Raw genomic sequence first — 12,764 nt, forward strand, 5'->3', positions numbered from 1 at the left:
GGGAGGGCGGGGACACTGGCTGCTTCCTCGGGGTCTCTGCAGGCTGAGCCACTGAAGGTGGGCTGCTCATGTATTTCCCAGGTGTGAGAGAGTGGGAAAGATCTCATGACTGGGCAGGACTGGGCAGGCCAGCTAGGGGCCTGCTGATCAGCTGCTCGTAGGATCCCGGGGCACTGCCTCAAGGGGGCTCCATGGCAGGAACCTGCTGGGGAGGCACTGTGTAGGTCGGGCTCTCTGTGGGCAGTGCAGTAGGTGGCACCCTGTAGGTCTCCACCCTGGGCTCAGGGCCTGCGAGGGCTGCAGAGTGCCCCAGATGCCTCTGGTGTCCGTGTGAGCAGTGGGGACTGCTGGTGCCTGCTGGGGTGGAGTCCCTCTGGGCTCAGGCAGCTCTGGAGAGATGGACCAATGTTGGGCTCTGCACCTGGAGGCTGTGGCGCCCTCCTGGGAGCCTTGGGTGCAGATGAGCATGCTGAATTCTTTAGCACAAGATTTCTGGTAGTTGTTTCTTATGAAAGAACTTCTGACACCATTAGTGACCCTCCTGTACCGCTGTCCCTTCATCATTATTCTTGGTGGCCACGTTACTCTCCTTTGGACAGTGGCGGCTCCCCAGTCCTACGTCCTTGTGGAAGAATAACCTTGGTTCTCCTGCTGAAAGCCTGGCTGTGAAGTGCCCACTTTCTCCAGTGTCCTCAAGCTGAACCTCCTCAGACAACAGTGGAGAAAATGTGTTTAAAACAAGTGTTTCTCGGGGCTGAGGCTGTGGCTCAGAGGTAGAGCGCTCACCTGGCACGTGCGAGGGCCTGGGTCTGATCCTCAGCACCACATAAAAATAAATAAAATAAAGATATTGTGTCTAGTTACAACTAAAGAGTAAACATTAAGAAGATTAAAAAAAAACAATTTTGAGCTTTTAATTGAAATATAGGAGTAGGGAATTTTACTTAATTTTTGTATCACAAACCACTGATTGTGGTGAGGATATCTCAGTGGGTGCGCCTGTCCAGGGCCTCAGCCTTCCCTCGGGTGCCCTCGGCAGCCTCTCCAGCCTGCCCTTCTTGCTAGTGCCAGGACTGCATTTCAGGGCCTGTTATTCTTTCACCATTCTCTTTCTCTTTAGCATTTCCTAGGGAAAGATGCAAACCATTCAAACATTTATACCTTTAAATGCATGTATTAGAAAGTGTAAAAATGTCTACCCAAATTGAACATGGGTTCAAGTAGTAGCGAGCTCGCCTGGCATGCGTGCGGCCCGGGTTCGATCCTCAGCACCACATACAAACAAAGATGTTGTGTCTGCTGAAAACTAAAAAATAAATATTAAAAAATTCTCTCTCTCTTAAAAAAAATAAATAAAAGAAAGTGAAAAAGAAAAGCACGTTATACCCAAAAGCAAGAAGAAGGAAGGAAATAGTAAAGTGATGCTAAAGTATGGGAATCATCAAAGCAAAATGTACATACGGTAAAGAAATTTCATTACATAAAAAATTGGTTCTCTGAAAAGATTAATAAAGTCAATAAACATTTAGCTGGACCAATAAGGAAAAAGGAGAAAAAAAAACCATAAATCACCAGTGTCAGAATGAGAAAGGGACATCACTATAAATCCTTCAAGCATAGGATGAAAGAGAAGGAATATTATGAATGAGTTACTTTAAACAAAATCAACAAATTCCTGGAGAGCACAGATTTCCAAAACCCACACAAGTACCATAAGCCACCTGAGTTGTGTGGTCATTAGTAAAGGAGCCGCACTGTAACTAGGACTCCTCCCACAAAGAGCACTGGAGACTGCACTGGGGCAGGCCTCAGAATGTCCTGTGAAGCACTTGAGGAGCAGCCCAGTCAGTGCCTCTGTCTTTCCCAGGAGCAGGGAACAGTGGGCGCACCGTAGGACACCAGCTTTATCCAATGACAAAATCACAGAGGCATCATAGAACCTGGTAAGAAAGTCCAATTCCCTGAGCTTCCAGAAACTCTGTGGTTAAAAACCCGCCTGGCACTTTGAATCTGTGAACCTAAACTTCCAGCTTAGGGCTTGTTTTCCCGGGGCTGCTGATTACTTGTGATTTTACCCTGCTGTTCGACTCTCCAGATTTTGCTGTCATTTTCCCTCCATCCTCGGGGAAGTTATGCTTTTGCTGACTTAAGAGTCCCAGACCATCCTTCTGGGGTAGTTTTGCTCTGTCCTGAAGCACATTGAGCACTCCCTCAGTGGGGTTCTCCTGGGAGGAAGCACTTGCAGTCTTCGCCATGCTGGGCACAGCTCTGGGTTGACAGTTGCCCTCAACATTCAGGAAGTCTAATCCAGCCATCTTCTGACTGCACGGCTGCTGCCGAGCAGTTCTGTACTGAGTAGCGGCACCTCTGTGGGCAACATGTCCCCTCCCCTGGGCCCTGAAGGTCTCTGTGTGCTCTGCGCTCAGTTCCACATGCTGTGCAGACAAGACTGCCCTCGTTTGTTCTCTTTGGGACATGCTGTGCTGCTTCTGCACACACCTTTTTACGCTAACCAGTTCTCTACACTGCATTTTTTTTTCACTAAAAATCATGACTCTTCTTCATCTTGTCTACCATCTCCTTTAGACTCACAATTTTTTGAAATCCTGGAATTTCCCATTTTGTCTTCCACATCTTTTTTAAGGGTTCCCTCTGCTGTGTCTGTGCTGCATTCCGGGTCTCAGCTCCATCTTTCTGCTCACCCCCGCTCTCTAGCCACACCTCTCCTAGCCACGCCCAGCGCTCTCTAGCCGCACCTCTCCTAGCCACGCCCAGCGAATCTAGCCACACCTCTCCTAGCCACGCCCAGCTCTCTAGCCACGCCCATCTCAAGCCACACTTCTCCTAGCCACGCCCAGCTCCTTCTAGCCGCTATGCGTACTCAGCTCTTTGGTCCACTGACAGCTTTTGTTATTTAGTAGTTTTTCCTTTCCAAATTTGTTTCTTTTTTGTTTGTTTGTTTTTTATTTTTTTTTTTTAATTTTTTTTATTTTTTTTCTTCCAAATTTGTTTCTAACAGCCATTCATCAACTGTCCTTTTATTCTACCTGTTTTATATTGTTCTGCAGTTCCCCTAAGTGATGGTGACTGTCTGGCTCTGTTGGACTCTTCTGCTGATACCATCAGTGGTGGAGACTTTTTTCTGGTTATGGGATGATCTGTGTGTTGTGCCCATGACTCACTGTGATTGTGAGGCTCTCGGGGCCACCCTGGGGACTGGGGAGCTTCCTGTAGACAGTCTGCACTGGTCTTCCCTACTGAGGGTGCTGTTGGCTCCTTGTTGCAGCTCCCATTCAGTTTGTTTCTTGGCTTACTTTGGGAAGTGGGGAGGGGAGGTCTTCTGGAAAAGGCAGTGTCTCAGGTGGTGTCTGCACCAGAGTGCAGAGTCCAGCTGTTCTGGGTAGGTGGAGGGCATCTCTCTAGAGCACCTGGCCAGCCCTGGGGTCAGTAGGGGATAGTAGGCAGACTCTGGATTGTGCCATCTACACGTCCGGTCCAGAAGCTCCCGTGGAGTGGGGTGGGCGTGTTCAGTCTGCCATCTGCCAGGAAGTCCCTCCTGTCACTTCTCAGGCCCTATCTTCCCTTATTCCTGCCCTGCCACAGACTGACCAAATCTGGCCTCCATCCCTGCATATTGCTGAGCACAGGGGGCCATTCTCACGATTTTCCCCTGGCTGACCACTTCCTCCTCTCACTGCACACACTGGGCCTGGCACCTCTTGGCCCCCAGTGTGTGCACAACCAGCTGATGGACAGCCCGCCTCTTTGGCCAGGTGTCCCTCAGCTACCCTGAGATATTCATTGTGTGATGGGGCCACCGACTCCACCCAGGATGCTCAGGTGTGGACAGTGTGGCCCCTCCTTCCACTTCTCTCCCCAGGTCTCCAGGACGGCAGGCCCTGCCATGGCCCGGGGTTGGTGACATGGGCTGTAAGGGTCCAGGGCTGCAGTGTCACCAACACCGGGATGTTGTGTCCAGGTCTAAGCTCATCAGCTCAGCACCTTCCCACTCTGGGCGCGAGCTGTGGTCTACTTAAGAATCCCAGACTGGGCTGGGAGGGTGGCTCAGCGGTAGAGCGCTCGCCTAGCACGGGCGGGACCCGGGTTCCATCCTCAGCACCACATAAAAATAAAGCCAGTGTGTTGTGTCCATCTACACCTAAAAAATAAAGATTAAAAAAAAAAAAAAGAATCCCAAACCATCCTTCTGGGGTAGTTTTGCTCCTGACGTAGGGTGACCCTAACCCTAGCCGGCAGTCTGGTGGTCCTGCAGTTTGCTGATTCATAGCTGAGGGTGTCAGGGCCGTGTGTGTCTTGAGTGGTGGGTTTCTCTCGAGCAGGCTCGCTGGGTGCCTGGCCTGGGGCAGCGAGCATCCTCTTGGCAGGGTCCTGGTCGTGCTCTTCATCTCCATGTGCCTCGGCCGTTGCCGTGCAGGAGCCTTGGAGGAGAGCTGCTAGCCAGCCCAGGGCCCTGTGAGCTTGGGCTATGTCCAGGACCTTTCAGGACGACAGGGCACAGGGTGATGGGAGAGGATCTGGGTCTGACTCTGGAAGCATCAGGGGTAGGGTCTTAGCCAGCCTGAGAATGGTCTAACAGGTCCCCTCGGGGCAAGGGGCCCATCTCCCATGCCCAGCCTGCTAGAGGAGGGCTGTGCCAGGGTCCATCTCCTGAGTCCTCCACCTCATGCTGTGGCCCGGCCCGCTGCAGCACTAGGGGCCTCTGGCATGCACGGGAGAGACAGGAAAACCCATGGCCAGTTCTCGTGGACCTGGGGTGTCCCCAGCAGCCTATGACTGAAGTCTTGTTCCCTGGGGTGGTGCTGTTGGAGCTGGTGGGTCCTTCAGGAGGTCTTAGGTCACGGGGGTGGGGGGTGTGCCTGTGACAGGGACAGTGGGACCTAGCCCCCTCCTCTTTCTTCCACTCCAGCCCTGAAGTGAATGGCTTTGCTCCTCCACACAGCCTCCTCACTTGATGCGCTGCCTCACCACAGGTCCCGAAACAATCGTTCTGCCAGACCACGGGCTGCAACCTTCCACAGCGTGAGCCAAAATAACCTCAGGTATTCTGTCACTGTCACAGAAAGCCAACAGCACGCAGGCATCGGTGAGGCTGGAGGTTGGGGCCCCTGAGCTCAGATCCCCAGAGGTGCCTGCTGGTGGCCAGCAGAGCTGCTCAGTGCCAGGGGCCAGTGCGAGGGCTGGTTGGCCCAGCCACCTGTGGGTGCTCTGGGTTTCTGTCGCTTGCTGCCTGCACAGGACTCCAGGTTCCTGGATGAGCCAGCAGCCCTTCATGGTGCTCCGGGGCCGATGCTGGCTTCAGAAGCTTTGACCTCAGGTCTCCCCACTCCCCACCCCCAGGTGCTCGCAACCCCACCCTGCCTCCCAAATGTGTCTCCTGTCACCACACACCCAGCAGCCCTCTGCCGAGGTGTCCAGGAGAGGCGTGGGGATGGCCACTGGTGTTTATCAGGGACAGACAGCCTTTATTCCAATGCAAAGAGGTCATGGCAGGAAGACACCCAGGTTCTAACGCTGCCCCTCTCCTTGTCTCTCATGGGCACCCTGCTCCCAGGTGGCAGGCAGGCCCAGGAGTGGGGGGTGGTGGCCTGGGGCTCCAGGTCTGAGGTATTCTGCAACCTTGTGTGCACAGGGCTTTGGGATTGGGCGTCCCCTCTTGCTCTTGGGGTGCATGTTCTCGCCTCAGAGGCGGCCTCCCAGAGGAGTGATAAGTTATGGGGGACATAAGGCAGAGCAAGACCCTCAGGACCAACGAGCCTGAGGAAGCGCCTGCCACAGCCCTGGGACCCCACCTCTGCACAGGCTCTCCATACCCAGGAGGGGCGCCCGGCGGCCTGGCCGCAGGCAGCCGCCCTGACCCTCCGAGAGCCCTGTGTGACCCAAGCCTGAGGAGGCCGTGGAGTGCTGGGCTGTGGGCTTAGATACAGTTATCAGGCACACACTCGGCCTCTTCCTCCAGCTCAGGGCAGGGCGTCCCGTGGTTGGCCGGCTGGACGCGGACATAGCGAGTCCTTCTCTTGGTGCTCAGCTTCCCACAGGGGCCTCCGCACAGTCCCCAGGATGACCACAGAGAAACCTCACAGTCCAGCGGCGTTTCTGGGACTGGACCAAGCACAGGGGAGAGGGTAGGGCAGCGCTGAGAGGAAGCAGAAGCCAGAAACTGCTCCCCCCTGCCCCGCAGCCTTTCTGCCTGGGTCTGCAGTGCCCTGGGCTTTGGCACCAGTCCCTGGGAGCCTCACAGGAGGCCGTGGGGTGGGGTGGGGGTCTCTGGTGGAGGGTCTCTGGCCAAGCCCAGCCCTCAGGCCACAGCAGCCCTTGGAACTGGCTGATTTCTGAAGACAGAGGACCCTGGGTCTGGGCTGCGGGAGCTTGTCCTGGTGGCACCCAGACACTTTGGTCCTTTCTTCCTGTGGCCTGTCTGTCCGTCTTCATTATATTCATAAAGTTTAAAATCATCGATTTGGGGTTCTGGTCCACCCACCTGGTAATCTCCACTTTCCAGCCAGAAGGCCAGTGCTTGCCTTTTTGTTTAGTTGGCTTTTTTTTTTTGGAGGGGGGGTACTAGGGATTGAACCCAGGGGCACTCATCCACACCCCCAGCCCTATTTTGCATTGTATTTAGAGACAGAGTCTTGCTGAGTTGCTTAGGGCCTCACCACTGCAGAGGCTGGCTTTGAACTTGGGATCCTTCTGCCTCAGCCTCCAGAGCCGCTGGGATTATAGGTGTGCGTCACTGCACCCAGCTGGATAGCACTTCTCTGTGCCCATTGCCCAGGGGAGGGTCTCCCCACACAAGGGGCCAGGAGCCCAGGTGAAATGTGTGTCAGCAGCCAGCAACAGGGTGGTGGCCTCACACTGAAGGGCTTTGTTATCACATATCTCACCCTCACCATGCCACCTGCACTGTGACTGCTGAGGACCAGACCCCAGAACAAGTCACAGGTGTTAGAAGAATCAGGGAGGAGGGTGGACAGGACAAGGGGTTGCGTTGCGGGGCACAGGACCTGGAATGTTCCAGAAGCTCCAGCCAGGCCTGTGCCTGGAGAAGCCCTCTCCACAGCACAGAGGGGTGGGACAGGGCCTGCAAAGACCCTCCAGAGCGGGGCTTCAGAGAGGCAGACTCCCCTGGCTGTTCCCAAAGCCTTGCCTGAGAGCGAGGGCCCTGGGCAGCAGGCCAGGGCACAACAGAGCCCAGCCAGCACAGGACCTGCTTTCCTGCTCCCCAACTGGGAAGGCAGGCAGTCGGGGCCTGGCCTGGGCTGTAAGTGCTGCAGCAGCCCTGGGCTCACAGTGGACCTCTTGGGCCTGGAGACAAGGTGTCCACTTGTGAGACAGGAACAAGTGGAGCCCAGTCTGGGCCTGGTGGGAACTTCCTGGATGGCACCCATCACTGCCCAGCATGGCTGCCACCTTGGAAAGGTTCTGCTCCCCCAGGGATAGTGGCAGGTGCCAGGCAGAGAGCCCAGGGCCTCAGCTGTGGTGGACATGAGGAGCCAGCCTGCAGGCAGGGACCAGGAGGGGCTGGCTGTGAGGCCCTTCTTGGGGTCTGGGGATGCCTTGGGCATGTGGAGAGCAGGGCACCAGAGCCTTCCCTGTTGTGCTCCTCAGACTCCTGGGGTGTTGGGTGGCAGGGCTCAGCTTGATCCAGCGCCCTCTAGCGACATCTCTCAGTGGAATTCTCTAGTACTGCACACTGTTCACTCCACACTGTGGTCCCTGGCTGACCAGCAGGCTCTGTCTACCCTACCCTCCCTTCTCCGTGTCCCTCCTCCACACAGATCTCCCCTCCTCTCCCTGCCTTCCCTTTCCTGCACTGTCCCCTCTGCTCCTGTCCCTGACAGCCCCATGTCCCACAGCCCATGTGGCTGGATGCCAGCCATGGGTGGGACAGAGCCTCTCCAGTGACCTGCACTAGTCGCTCTTCCGGCCAGCCTGCAGGCACAGCTGGTGGCATGAACGAGTGACATGAGGCTGTCCACCCAAGTGGGGCATCAGATCCCGGAGCGGGCACCTCGTTGGGCAGGTGGGGCAGTGCCACCTTCCAGCACCCCAGGACTGCCCTCTGAGAGGAGGGGCAGGAGTCGCCAGGACCCCAGGGAGGTGCTCCGACTTAGGCTCTGACTTAATCTCTGGGGTGCCAGCAGCTTCCTATGTGGCCCTGACCTGCCCCCCATGAGGTCGGAGGCCCACAGGAGAGGCTGGGCTGTGAGGAGGCCCGAGCCTCCCTCCACTCCAGCCAGCGAGGCACGGGTGAGCAGGCCCCCTGTGACCAAGGCTCTCGGCATGCCAGATTTTGGTCAGCTCCGTTTTCCCCAGGAACTGTCCGTGCAGCCTGCTGAATGAAGCCCTGGCTCCTCCAAAGGCCTATGAGCAGGTGGGAGCCTTGCCCTGCCCTCTTGTGTCCATGCAGGGGAGCCCCAGCCTTGGGACGGGACGGCTCAGCTGCTGTCCACCCCCACCTGGGGCTGGAGGTCACCGTCCAGCAAGGGAACTGAGTCCAGCTGCATGCACCATCGAGTGCCACGGCAGCTGGACCCACAGGGACATTGGGCCACCAGCACCTGCCCCACCCCAGGCAGGCACCTATCGCCTGTTGGATGGAACCCGAGGCCCCGCAGGAGCCCTGTGACAGCTGTCACCTGTGGGTGATGACACCTCTGCCACTGCCTTCCGCTCCTTTGTGAATGGGGAGAAGATGGGACCTAACTTAGCAGACTCGGATCCATCCCCATGACTGGGACGTGCAGGTCCCTGGGGCATCTCCAGTGGACATTGTCTCTCGCCTCTCCCTGGGTCCTTTCTAACCCCTGGCCATAGTGGAGGGCGTTTCCAGCTGCCCGTGTGAAGAGCTGGCGCTGTTCAGAGCAAGCCCGTCCTGAGTCGCTGAGAGCTAGCCTCGTGGCCGTGGGGGCCTCGGTGCCCTCTGCCGACTCAGACTCGGGTCTGGGACCCATGGAGCAGCAGTCCCTCAGGTGCCCAGAGAGGCCCCGTCCTTACAGGGACTGTGGAGGGTGAGCCTAGCCAAGTGGGGCTGCCAGGGTGGTAGCACATCCCATTGGGCGCCACAGAGTGCCACGTGCCCCATGTGGTCAGGACAGACTCAGCTGTGACTTCTTTCCAGTGTGGCTGTAGTGGGCACAGAGCTCCCCTGGGCGAGCTGGAGCCACCTGTGTCCCCTGCAGGCTCCCCGGCACTCCCCGGCTCTGTGCCCACCTGATCTCTGCCAGCCTGTCCACCTGCAGTGCGCAGGGGACTGGAAGCCTGGACATTACCTGAGAGGCTGTCCACGATCTCATTGTCTCTGCTGGTCAGGTCTGGGGCAAGTGGAACAAAGGCCCTGGGGCTCTGCCGGAGCCTCACCAGGGTCACTCTGGCCATAGGAGGCAAGGACTTCAGCCGCGGGTAGTAGAAGGAATTCGCAGGGTGACTGGGAGAGGAAGACGTTATCTGGGTTGGAGGAAGAGAGGGAGTTGGCACAGGGTCCAGGAAGCCCACCTTCCTGTGTGTGCATGGCCCACCGGGCAGCACCCAGTGTCCAGCCAGGAACTGCTGGAAAACAGACCCCGGTCTGGACCTCATCTGAGCAACACCCACACCCAGGACAGCCGGCCACGCTTGCCATGCCCTCTGCCTGGCCAGGGGGCAGCACAGGCTCAGCTGAGACGCTGTGGTGCTGGGCTCCGCCCCAGGCAGGAGCTGGGAAGCTGGGAAGCAGGCCAGGAGGGGGCCTGCAGGACCTCGTGTCTCACTCTGTTCCCTGCATGTGGCCGGCAGACAGGTGGGACTGCACCCAGCTCACTGCAGCACCAGGACAGGGCCCTTCCCTGCAGGAGCCCAAGGCCCAGCCCTGCCCCCCTGGCCCACTCACCTCAGTTACCGTGTCCTGAGGGATGGTCGCAAAGTTGGGGGAGGAGAAGGTGAAGCCACTGTCTGTCCCCGCGTCATGGGGGTAGAGGTCCAGGGAGGCCTGCTCCTTCCAGCGGCCTCCCTCACACAGGTCCAGGCTGTCCACACCCACAAACCAGTCAGGACTGGGGACGATGCGCACCACGAAGGACACCTGTGTGCAGCAGAGGCTCAGCGGGCGGCGGCCTCGGGAGCACCTCCCGCCCTCTCCTGGCCACAGCTTACCAGCGAGTGCCGGGGCTGCACCTCCAGCTCTGTGGAAGTCTGGCCTGTGCCGCTGGGGACGGCAGGGGCTGAGAACACGGCCAGCACGCTCTGGACCTTCTCTCCGGCGGCCTCCAGCTCCTTCATCAGGGCCCAGGCCTCCCCGCGCTCCGCGAAGTCCCGCAGCCCGTTGCTGACGTAGGCATCCTTTCTCCACATGCTGTAGTCAGAGCTGTGCGAGGCCCCTGTGCCACAGCCAGGCCGTGTGAGCAGGTGGCGGGGACACGCAGCCGCCCAGGCTCAGGTCCCAGCTGGCCAGCCCAGTGGACACCTCATCCTTCCCTTCCTGATCATCAGCTCCCCCAGCTGGGAGGCGAAGAACCACGTCCACTCCACGGTGACATTCTACATCCACACACTGTAGGGACACCCGGCTGAGTGACGGATGGCCAGCCAACCTGGCCCATGACTGCCTCCCTGCTGCTCACTACATCCTGAGCCCAGACCATCAATGGCTGGCACACAGTAGGTGCTTAGCAAGCATCTCAAAGTCTGTTGGATGAGAGTGCCCCAACTCGTGAAGCACTGCGCAGAGCCCTCCCAGGTGGGGCGTCACCACGGAACATGCCGGCACGGGGGAGAGGGATGCCTTACCCAGTAGGGAAGACCACTGCGCAGGGGGCCGGAACAGCGGGTACTGCTTGGGGAAGGCCGCCTGGCTCCACTTGCCCGTGAAGGTGAGGCTGTACTTGGCTGGAGGCCGGGCTGTGCAGACGGCCTCTGCCCCCAGCGGCTGGCTGGCAGTGGAGCCAAGTGTGGCCAGGAGGAGGGCCCAGAGGCTGCTGCCCGGGGCAGCCGTGGTACTCAGGTTTTCCATCACCTACAGCACAAGGAGAGCAGTGCTGGCACTGTGGATCCCAACAAGCCCCTGCCCACATGTCCCCCCCAGGCAAGAGCAGAGAGGGTCCCGGTGGTTGTGCACACCCCTGCTCCCCAGAGCCCTCAGCTGTGAGTCCCCAGACCCTGCATCCAGAGAAGCCTTAGATCGCCACCAAGTCTGCCAGGACCTCAGGGAGCCGGCAGCCTCAGAGCCCCCGGAATGGCCAGCCTTCCTGAGAGTGCGGAGCCGAGCATGCCCAGGCCCTCGGGGTGGGGGGTTTGGCACAGGCCAGCAGTGGCTCTCTGCTGCGTCTCCAGAGAGGAGCCCCATCCTGGCACGGGTGGTGTGCACAGTGTGTGGGGGGTGAACCAGCAGAGCTCGGTGGCCATCCCAGGGTGGGGTGGAGGAGGGTGCCCTCTGCGGTGCTGCAGGTTCCAGGAGGCCAGGGCTAGTCTGGTCTGCACTCCCCAGGGACCCGGATGCACCGTACTAACCTGAAGGAGCGGCAGAGGAGATGCAGGGCGGGGCGAGGAGCTGCTGGCTGCTGCGGGTCCCACTGAGAACCCAGAGCTCCTACTTATGCCCTAAGCTGGAGCTCGGCGGGCTGGCTGTTCCTTCCAGAGAGTGGCAGATGGGACAAGGGCAAGAGGGACTCTCTCTGCCTGGGGCCTGTGGGGCTGCAGCTCTCCAGCCTCCCACACGCTGACTGCAGTGCTGACCTGCTCCGTGGAGCTCACTCCCGCCCTGGCTGGCCCTGGCCGCACCCTTTCTTTGTCTTCCCTCCCTCCCTCCTCCTGCCCTCCTCCTCCCCTCCCTCCCTCCCCGCACTCCCGCCCCGGCTCCCCGGGCTCCCCGGGTGGTGCTGTGAGCAGCCGTGCACTCAGAGTCAGGGAGCTCAGGGCCAGGGGCCACAGAGGCGCCTGTTCATACCTTGCCCACAGGTACGACCTGAATGGCCCCATTCACAACCTGACCTGAAAAGAGAGAGAGGTAGGTTAGGGTGACCCAGGGCTCTCAGCTCAGCATCCCAGGACTTTGGGGCCCTGGGTGTCAGCCAAACACAGCTGCTTCCTTCCCACTGCAGCCTGCAACTGTGCAGGACAGCCCAGGAAGTCCACATTGCTGGCCAGAGGGCAGCGGGAGTTAGTCCCTCCCAGAGGGACTCAGAACCCAGGAGACCACAGTAAGGTGCTCAGGGCTCAAGGATGAGCCACGGAAAAGGGGGCACCCTCCCTAGGATCCCACGTTGGTGGGCCAATGTATTCTGCAGCCACCCCATGGACACCCCCGCCCCCACCCAGAAGGTGGTGGGGCACAGACAGGAGGAAGGCTGGCATGGGCCTCTCCGGCTTGCCCTCCTTGGAGACAGGCAGACAGTCTGCAGGTTGTTGCTGCCCAGTGTCGGGAAGATGTTTACAGAACCCTGTTGGGAGCTGGGAAGTGAGGCGAGGCGTCTTGCTCAATCCCCAAGCCCGCCCTGCCCGTCAGAGGGGGCTGTCAAGTCTGGACAGAAGGCATCTGGGTTTCAGAATCCTCTTAGCATTTCCTATTCAGACAGACCAGACAGTGGGAATAAATAGAATCAACAAGAATAGAATGCAAACACCGATGATCTAACCTGCATTCAAGTAAACACCAGGACCTCAGGGAAGTGACCCACCGTGTTGAGCCTCGGCAGGAGTCCCCACAGGGTTGACCTCAGGACCAGGAGCACTTGTGGGTGTGGGCCTGTCTGTGGAGCTTACCATATTCTAAA

At 58.6% G+C, this 12,764-nt stretch overlaps 1 protein-coding gene across 2 annotated transcripts; it reads right to left on the reverse strand.

The window, feature by feature from the left end:
* Nucleotides 1-892: 892 nt before the first annotated feature.
* Nucleotides 893-11,774, reverse strand: LOC107139070 (spondin-2). 2 transcript variants are annotated; one of them, XM_048784018.1, is made up of 6 exons: nucleotides 11,503-11,774; nucleotides 10,783-11,008; nucleotides 10,150-10,373; nucleotides 9,887-10,078; nucleotides 9,291-9,465; nucleotides 893-1,126 (listed from the first exon to the last, which is right to left on the reverse strand). In XM_048784018.1, the coding sequence occupies exons 2-6, from the start codon at nucleotides 11,003-11,005 to the stop codon at nucleotides 1,062-1,064; spliced, it is 879 nt and encodes a 292-aa protein (XP_048639975.1). In that variant the 5' UTR covers nucleotides 11,006-11,008; nucleotides 11,503-11,774; the 3' UTR covers nucleotides 893-1,061. The 2 variants fall into 2 exon arrangements, with proteins under 2 accessions (XP_048639975.1, XP_015337341.1); XM_015481855.2 differs by lacking the exon at nucleotides 893-1,126 and adding an exon at nucleotides 5,463-6,120 and having other exon boundaries at nucleotides 11,503-11,773.
* Nucleotides 11,775-12,764: the final 990 nt, after the last annotated feature.

The sequence above is a fragment of the Marmota marmota genome, unplaced genomic scaffold (genome assembly GCF_001458135.2).
Source record: "Marmota marmota marmota unplaced genomic scaffold, marMar, whole genome shotgun sequence".
Taxonomy (NCBI): domain Eukaryota; kingdom Metazoa; phylum Chordata; class Mammalia; order Rodentia; family Sciuridae; genus Marmota; species Marmota marmota.